This window comes from Teleopsis dalmanni, chromosome 1 (genome assembly GCF_002237135.1).
Source record: "Teleopsis dalmanni isolate 2A chromosome 1, ASM223713v2, whole genome shotgun sequence".
Classification (NCBI taxonomy): domain Eukaryota; kingdom Metazoa; phylum Arthropoda; class Insecta; order Diptera; family Diopsidae; genus Teleopsis; species Teleopsis dalmanni.
Window position 1 is genome coordinate 135,697,895 of NC_051846.1, and position 10,233 is coordinate 135,708,127.

The 10,233-nt window shown below is 30.9% G+C and overlaps 1 protein-coding gene across 1 annotated transcript in view; it reads right to left on the bottom strand.

Annotated features, from left to right (window-relative positions):
* Nucleotides 1-9,918, bottom strand: part of LOC119666263 (contactin-associated protein-like 4) — a 108,607-nt gene extending 98,689 nt beyond the window's left edge. The window contains exons 1-3 of the mRNA XM_038075546.1: nt 9,035-9,918; nt 4,014-4,228; nt 3,489-3,888 (exon numbers count right to left, since the gene is read on the bottom strand). Of these exons, the coding sequence (XP_037931474.1) occupies nt 3,489-3,888; nt 4,014-4,228; nt 9,035-9,918 (1,499 nt within the window). The remainder of the gene's footprint in view (nt 1-3,488; nt 3,889-4,013; nt 4,229-9,034) is intronic.
* Nucleotides 9,919-10,233: the final 315 nt, after the last annotated feature.

The window sequence follows — 10,233 nt, forward strand, 5'->3', positions numbered from 1 at the left end:
TTTTTATTTTCTGTTAATTTCATTCTCGTTTTGTTTGCCTCATTTTAAATGCCTGCCTGAATGTTGGCCTGCCTGCCTGCCTGCCTGTCTGTTATTTTTGTTATTTTAGTTTTATATCTGGAAATCACTAGTATGGTATGGTATGGTATACTGTAATGTTGTAATGTTGTAATGCAAGTGTGGTAAGCAGGCCTTATTGTACTAGTAAATGATGCTGCAAACAATGCAATTCAATTGGCATTTAACAATCATGTAAACATATTTAAAATACAACAAAAATGAAATCATTAATTCCAGTACCAATTAGTTTATGTGCTAGTCCTTCCCCGAGCGCTGTTGTGTCTTCTATGCTTTTCAGCTGTTCCGGCTCTGAAACAATGGCGCCAATAATTACCATTAAATCAATGTTGTTTAATTTGCACGATTGGCCAATTTCATTATTGTACGAGTCCAAATTAGTCTAAAATATTTCTGTTTTTGGTATGAATGAGCAAGGATTGCTATATCAATGCATTGTTTTGCTATTCATTTAAAAGTTGTTATTAAAATAATTAAACTTCAAGTTGAAAACGGATTAAAATTATATACGACCACATTTAAAATATATCAGAAATTTATATTGTTATTATCTATGTATCGTGTAATTAAATCAATCGTAATTATTGAAAAAATTTGTTTAAATTTGAAATAAATTATTTTGTTATATATATAAATTATTTTAATCGTACTTAATAAATTTTAATGAGAATTATATTGGCAAGATTTCAAATAATTTATAAGTTCGATTTTATGTTAAGTGAAAGAATTTCGTGTATTAAAAAGCAAATATAAATTATTTGCTTGTAAATTAATTTTATTGGCACGTGAAACTCTATTTTACTTTGCCAATATTCAATGAACTAATTAATTCAAGTTTGTGTAAAGTGCAATTGCACACAATACAATTTGCTTATGTTAAGTAGCTCAATAAAATATTAATGCATAATGTTATCATTCCAAATTAGATATTGTTAATTTAAAAATAAATTCCAATAACAAATATAGACTTTAATAATAACTTAACATGCAGTAGGCACAACGATTGTACGATGAGAATTAAAAAGAGCTATAAAACTCCTTTATTGTATTTAACTGCTAGTGGACTGTTAGCTCTTTTACTTTCCCATATTAAATAATGATGAATAATTTATATCTTTAAAACTTTTATAGCATTCCACTAACGGAACTATTTATCTCAAACAGTAGGTTAGGTTAGGTTGTACCTTCGATTCAAAGGAATCCACTTTGGCTTATTGGTCAATTGTGTTACAGTTTACGTTTAAAACCATCTTCAACCTTTTACAAAGCTTAAAATGCTTTTTAAAGGAAGCTCTTTAAGTTCACCAAAATTCTTAGAAAAGGAAGTTCCTAGAGTAGTAAGGCAGCGCAGCGCATATGCTGGGCGCAAACAATTCAGATGAGAGGTACTTACATCGTCCTCTTCACAACGGCAACAGATACAATTGAAATGTAGATCTAATCTTCAAGCTTGGTTTCTTAATTTGCAGTAAGTAAACCTACAACAAGATTGATATTTTCACAGTGCATTTCAATGACAGTATCAAATTTCATTTTAATGGAATGTGGCCAATTTGCATACATATCGTTGAATCTTTCTAGCTTTTATTAAGAGTTCGGCATAGAAAGAACTTAGTAAAAGTTTTAATGATGTTATCGTTATGATCAGATTGCTTAGATGTTCGAAACTATTACCTGAAGCATACTTTCTAGCTTTCTAGCAATTGTCGAAAATATCTGTATGATTCAGAATAGAGACTCCTGTAGTAGTCAAAAATCGTCCTAAATGTATTGGACTCAAGGACTTTAAAGCAGTTTGACTGTTTAAAAGTATGTATATGTTTCTATTAAATATATAATCCATTTTCAGACAAGCAATAATTTCCCTAATGGCGTTCATCTTCGTCTGTAACATATTACAATGATTTAGAAGCCTATAATAAGAAGATTTATTATGTTTTTAAATAGAGTCTCTAACTAAATCACTTTCTCTCTAAAAGCCGTGCACCATGTTTGACCGCGTTGGATAGCCGCCATAAGACAATCTGCAGAGTAGCTTGCTATCTTCAATTAATAATACTGAGTGTCGTTAGATTATTTGTCAACTCATTATTTGAACAAAGATGAGTACTTTTTTTATCGCTTTTTTCTTCTATGAGTACCGAATAAATTTTCCACCTAAAACATTTTCTACCTACTCGTACACAAAGATTAAGCTAGCGACTTCATTGAATTTTAATAAGTTTAACTATGTTAATGTCATGGTATAGCTCACATAATTTATCGTTCCATCTAAATCGATATTTTCTACTGAGGCATTGATTGTCCAAATAACCTTTCTCGTGAATGCTTCTCATGCCTTCTTATCAATGTTGGTTATTGTTCCATCTTCAATACCATATAGCAGTAGAGGCATGATAATTTTCGTTTGGAGAGAGCACAGTTAAATTTTTAATTAGTTACTTTGCCCGAAGTTGAAGATATTGATAAATGTGAGTTTTTGTGGAATATCTAAGCAGTCATTAGTTTTAATGTATTTAAAGTCTTTCAAAATTTCGGAGTTATTGTTGTCAACAGTGGCGTGAGTTCGGAAACGATCAGAAAATTTTTTTGCTGACAGAGAGTTTTGTTCTATTTTTTACACAACCCATTGGTTTCATTGGATGAAATAGGTTATGTACTTTAACTAATAATATGAATATCGTTGGCATACCATATAAGAATCACACTTTTGGTAATTATTGTGTGATTCAAATCTGATGATCGAGTTATCGTTTTTAATATTAAATTATGGAGCAATAAGAAATAACTATATCTGAAACTTTTTGCGATATTAAACGGATTTGATATGTTTTTCAATTCAATCGAGCTAGTGGTGCACAGTGTCATTTAAGATCACCACTCACGTTTTACTGGAATACGGAATTAAGTATGAGTGCTTCTAGTCGTAGAGACTAAAGCAACCTTGAAATTGGGAATAAGATGATGTGAATTGATTTTAAGTTCACTTATGAGAGTAAATTTGACTGCTGTCTCACATACCATACATCCGTATAAAAGAGATACCTTTAAAACTTATTTGCAGATTAGTATTCCATTAGTGGCGTTCTGCTGATATCTGGATATATTATATTTCGTGTCATATTTTTAAAACAGATAATAGGATACTTATTAGGTTTTATTAGATAGATAACGGATAATATGTACTATGCGTGAGGAATTTGCTTAATCACAATCAACTGATGAATCACCTCCTAATTGATAGAAGTGCAATTTGAAACAATTCTACAAACAAGATTTGAATAAAGATTTGTATTATTGTTAATAACTGTCAATAATTGGAATAAGAAATAAGAAATTTTATAATTCAGTGAAAGTTCCGTAAGCACTCATAACTTTGTTTTTTAATAAAAAAATAATATTTTACTTACGCTGTTGCACCGCCAATATACATGCTACCTTCAAATGGGCCGAACTCCTCCTCTGGCAGTAGATCAACCATTTGAGAGTCTGTATTTATCATGAAACGTACATGATACTCATTGTAATCAATCCATATTTTATGCCATTCACCACCGTTTAACTTGCGACGTGAGTTTATCACCAATTCACGTGTAGTGCCAGTGCTTAGTGTAAAGTTGAATGTCAACTGATAGTCACCGGTAAGTGCGACCATAAATGAAGGATAATATGGTCGAATAGGCGGTTGAAAAAGCAATATGGCTTTTTCACCTGTTGTACGGAACGAAAACGCAATATCGCCTTTACGCCAACCGGGCACTTCGATGTAAGACTGTGAGGTGGTAAAAGTCACGACATATTTTTGTGTATCTGATGGTATATTATTAAAAATAAATAAAATAAATATTATATATATAAAATGATTAATACATTAATACAATTTTTTTAATTACTTCTGTGATTTTTTTTATTGGAAAAACATGATTGCTACATACTTGTTTCGACACACTCTAATGGTCCTAATGTTATGCGTCCCTGTGCTTCCTCATCCAAATCTTTTTGTTGCAGGAAAAACATATTTGTTATGCCTAAACTATGTGGTTCTGTGTAGTATCCTTCGTCTGAGTGCCATTTATTTTCCTTTACATCACAGTTGCATGATTGATTTGGGTCCACACATGTTTTGTTGACGGAGCAGGGACAAGCACCTCTAGAAAGGGAGCACAGTTAAAAAGAATAAAAAACAACTTTGAGCGAAAATTGAAAAAATAAGATTTATACAAACAGAAAAAATTAGTTATGAAAAAATGAAATTGTACAGATTTTATACTCAAAAAAAAAAAAACAAATTTTTGAATAAGATAATAGAAATTTGTAAATGTTATAATAAAATTAAAGTAATAAGAATAAAACAAATATTAAGTTTCTATAGTTGAAGGATAAAAAGTTCTGTTCTTATTGATATTATTGATAAGTATAAGTAATATTCTGTCGAAAAAGAAGTGACAATATGTTATTAAACTAAAATCTTATTGAAATATGTAAAAAAGATATAAGAGTGGGATATGATATGTCTATGATTAAAACATTTTTCCCAAAAGGACAGTTAAGAGGTTCAAGAGAGGGGTTTCACATCGAGCGCAACATATAAACTGCTAAATGGACTTTCCAGACTTATGTTTATTTATAAATTGAAGGTGCATGAAGTTATGGCCACAATCATTACATTAACCATAAACAAAGGAATATATAGGAATAAAGTATTTGTAATTTTTATATCTTTTATAAGAAAATATAAAAGATCTTCTTTGTAAGATCTTTGTCTCGCATCCGAATGAACCTCAAGCTGTACGAGCTTTATCACAACATTGATACAATTCAGCGAATTAACATGTCACGAAAATGGATGAAGATGGTCTAGTGAAAAATGTGTTTGAAGCAGTAGTTGGAGGAAGAAAGCGTAGAGGTAGACCGTGTCTCCCATGGAGTGATTAATTTGACGGCGCACTATCCTTAATGGAGAAGACCCGCACGAAGCAGAGAAACCTAGAAAGCCATGCTGCGTCAGGCCAAAACCTGGTAACGGGTTGTTATGACCAAATGAGTAAGTAAGTAAATAAGAAATAAAGTATTTGTAATTTCCAATCAGAATACTATAAATTTTCACCTCATATCTTAATACTAATATTCGGTCACCTATAATAATATAATATTAAAACATTTTTTAATAAAGTTTTGAAAAATTATCGTTATTGAAAATACGCAGAGAGTACCAATTGATGACCTATCTTTCATCTACTAAATTAGTTTAATTTGTTTTAACAAAAAGTTGCGACGAAAAGTTTGATTACAAAAGATGCCGCAGGAATCAAGGATATGAGGAGGTGATATGACTCTCAACACTTGCAGAGAGTTGATGTATGGGAGACACAAAAGTTCTAGATGATATGAATTATTATTATTAAGACCAAAATAGCTTTGTCTTTGATTAGAAAAGATGCGACAGAAATAAAGCATATGATGAGGTGATATGAAACTACTGTAGAGGCAAGGTACTTGACCACTAGCAGAGAATTGGTGTATGGAGGACACGAAAGTGTGTCTGATTCGTAGATGTGAGAAGACAACGATGTGTTTTTTGAATATATAAAAGAATAGCGAGACTTTAAGCCATTTGGGTTAAAGAAATGATAATAATGTTGAATGGCTTGCCAGTTTTGCTTAAAAGGCTCTACATTTTCAGAAATTGAAAAAGTAATGTAAGGACACTATGTTAGGTCAGTCTATCTTATGTCTATCTTATTCTTATCTATCTTATGTTCATATGCCAGGGGATATATATTATTTTAAGTTTCATTTTTATAATTTTACTGATAATGTGGAATCATATGAAATAACAGATGCGGTCCATTAAAAACACCTCTTTTTTTCTTGAGTGTATAAATCGAAGTATGTATTTATATATATGTTATTGTTTTTGTCTATATATGTATATATATGAGTGTACAGCAGAGCAAAATTCTCGGCAGCTGTCAAATTTTGAATGACTAAAGATTGACCAATGACTGCAAATGGAGACTACAAAAATATTCGTTGGTTATCTTGCCATAACCCATTTGTTCACTAAGCTGAGGACAGTTTAGGCACAATTTGAGTAAAATTTAATAATACACAAAACGAAAACGATTCATGCGTTTATTGTTTATAAATGCAAACATTGACAAGAAAATAAATGGCTACGAATTGGATAAAGACTAAGAAATATATGAATGAAAAGGGTGAAAAGGATTGATTTAGTGGATGTAGGAAATTAGAAAGATGAAGAATTACTCGAAAACAAGATATTGGATCTGCAAATACTGTTAACATTGCTAAGATATTTACATATATAGTTTTTCATACTGTACAGCTTTAAGAAAACTGAAACTAAATATTGAGTTAACATTTTTAGGTGCTTAAATTTATAATTAATTGAATATATTTATATCTATAAGGAAATATATATTTATAGATAAGAAAAAATAAAGGCAAAATATTTAACTACAATTTAATTATAAAGTATAGAGAACTTGTGATAGCACACATGAAATAAATTTAAATATTCATCATTGTTTCAAATTTGAATTCATTCTACAAATTTCATCAGCTCATCATCGGTCATCGTAGATCTCCCATGTATGCAAATAAATCAGTCATAATATTTTGTACTTAGCATATTTGTATCCAATCAAGTCATTTCCTAATATTTCACAACAAAATTTATATTCTTGCTGTCAAGTGTCAACTTCTTCTTGTTGCTACTATTGTTGCACTTGAGTTGTTGTTATTGTTGTTGTTGTGCGATACCAAATTGTTGGAATAGAAATCATTCATGTTTGCAACATTGTTAACATTTGGAGTCTGCAAGTGCCGTTGAGTAGATGTAACCCAAATATAGGACATACATTGTCCACTCAAGTGATTTGAACCAAGCATGACTTCCTCACAAATATGACAGTTTCACTATTTACAACTGGACAAACCAAATTTACGCAACTAAGTGGCAAGTAAGTTTAATGATTCCAAATGCATTTAATGTTCCTTGCAAGCGTTCCATTGGCATTAAAATCAACAGTGCAATTAGTATGCAATGTTGATTGAGTCCATTGTAAACAAATTCAACATATACTCGTATATTGAAGAATAAAAGGCATTACAAGTGCAGCAATGTAATTAAATATATTTAAGATTTAATAAGTGTTTATTAGGAAGTAAAATGGAAAGATTTTAGTTCAACTTTAGAGATACAATGTTACTCAAATATTATTTCACGTATACTATTAGAGTCAAAAGGAAATGACTTTCGTTATGTTATCTTTTATAACTTTACGTATAGGCATAGTTCAACAATATTATCTTAATGTGTACTTTTGTTACATTATCACAACGTTTAAAAAAATCCAAGAATTTGCATTAGAAAGATATTAACAAGATTTTGTAAAGTAAGTTTTTGAAGAATTCAATGAACATATGGCGTAAGTGGAATAATAATAAATGTGGGCCTATTTTAATTTTGTTAAAGTTTCATAATTTCAACAACTTGTATTTAACAATTACAGCAAATAATATTTTAAAGTATTATTTTAAACGAATAGTCGAAAATATTTTAATATTACTAATTATATACCAATCATTTCACTTTGTAGGCAAATGTCCACTCAGATGCTTAATACTACAAGATAATATATGAGATGACTTATTTCTATGAATAAATTAGGTTCATTGTATTTACAAAAATAAGTTCAAGTCACAAAAAATATCTAAATTATCTTATATGATCTCTATAGATATTAGGAAATAAATACAGACGTAAACCTATATTCACTTAATAACGAGGTTCATGGAGTATAAGTACGATTCAATGTGGCATCAAAACCTTAAACTGATATAAATTCAGTTTTTATTGAATATAGCAAATAAAAACAGTCGACAAATAAAATAAATTATAATATTTGTAATTTTTTTTTATTTAAGTAATAGGCTATGAAAGCACCCCGACCTAAAAGATCTATTGTACGCCTAAAGGCCCAACTGGGACAATTTTAGACTCTTTATAAATCTTGTAATTGCTGTGGGCTTAATTTTATCTATTTGATTTGGGACTAAGATCCCGCTTCCAAAGTAATCGAGTCTACGTCTTGCCACCGCTGGGCAGTTGAATAGAACATGTTCTGATGTTTCCTTCTCCTCATGACAGAGTCGACAGGAGTCACTTTCTACCACACCTATATTCTTCATGTGGTAATTAAGTCTACAGTAAGACTGTAAGAAAGTTCAGTGTATAGTTTAATATCGTTTCTGCTAAGGCCACAGATAGCATCAACTTTGATGTGATCAGGATCAATGAATCTTTTTGAATGTTGCATGCCTGTTTGGGCATGCCAGTGTTCAAGTAGATGTTGTTTCTCCCGTTCACATAATAAGCTATTTGTGAAGCTATTTGTTACACCGCAGAAGGGCTCTGGACCAATATTTATAATAATATAATTATAATATTAATAATATCCATTTATGCATTTCATATTGATGCAAAGCAACTATATCTAACAAGTCGTTTTAGTTTTTTTTAGGTTCGTAAATGAATTCATACTCCGGTATTGAGTGGAGTATTTCTTTATCATAATATTATGTACTTTAAAATTGAAATGACTTTAGAGATATCACATAAGGCAAATCATTAAGGTGCATTATACATATGTTTGTAAAAATTTTGACATTGTTGTAAGTTAGGTGGAACCCTTTTGCCTCATAATGATATTGTGATAAAAATCAAGATATCTTATCCAAAATATCTAATCTTATCCAAAATATAAATATTCTAAGCTTTCGAAATGCATTTTTTTATTCTCAGAAGTTGTTCTATTTGTTTCATTTATTATGTTAATTAAGAAGCACATTTTAGGCATTGATGAAAACATGATATATTATTCCAATCGTTTATTATCAATAATGAAAATAAAATAATTTGTGTACTCACCTTTTAACATTGCCTAGAAAATCAACAGTGTGATTTTTAAAGGATGAAGTAAACCAGGTAGCCGAATGCAATTCCAACTGTGCCTTATAACAGTCATACTTAATATACTGTGTGCAATACAGTGAGTGCGATATTAATTCCTGTAACATTTCTGGTGGGAATTCACGATAACGAATATTAAAACTAAAATCACTATCAAGCGTTGAACGTACATCAACCTGACTTGGTAAATTGTGTTCGACGATTGTTTTTGTAGCATTTTCCAAACTTTGAAAATCGCACTTGACATGCACAGGTGGATAGACACCATTGCCATCGATATCAATTAGGTAAACATCGGACTTAGTATACCCCAACAAAGCCAATTCCTCACACGTTTTGCGGTGCTCTGTAAAGTGACAGTTTTTACCCACATAACCAATACCTTGACAGTCGCAAGTAACACGATCATCTTTAACGTGACAAGTTCCACCATGCTCACAGGTATTCGGTCGTTTGCATGGATCAATATAATTGCAGTTATCTAGAGCGACTTCACCGACCACACGTTCTGTTTTCATAATTTGACGTGGTTCAATTAGGTGCCCATTGATTTCAATATCACGTATGCAGCCCACTAAACCAGACGCAGCTGATTTTAAACTGCTGCCGATAATTACCTTATCGCCAATATTAAAGGTGAGTCCGAACATTTGACTTAGCGTGTGATGGTAATCAACAGTGAATTTAATTTCGCCCGCCTTGTAGTCTAGCTCAACCGAATGCCAGGAGGTTGCCCGACTAATTTTGATGATAGTTGCATGTGTTACGTTGTTCGTAACGTCAGGTATCAAATCAAAACTCAACTTATCGGAAGTTAGGCGTATCTGCAATTTGCGGCACATTAACAGTTTGCAGTTGAAATGTGCAAAACCAAACGAATAATTTTATTCAAATTTGTTTTATTTTTTGTTTAAAAATAATTTTCGAAAAATTTTAATTTCCGTTGTCATATGTGTGTTTATTATTTAGTTTAATATTTCCGTTATTGATAACACCATTTTGTAATGTTTTTATGCAGGCGGAAGTATAACGCACGTTTGCGGATATCGCATGAAGTTGCGGTGCATAAAGTTTGGTTGCAAATATATGAAAAATAAATAAAAAAAATAGTTTAAATAATAAAATTTTGCAACAAAATTGAATTAAAAGTATTTTGC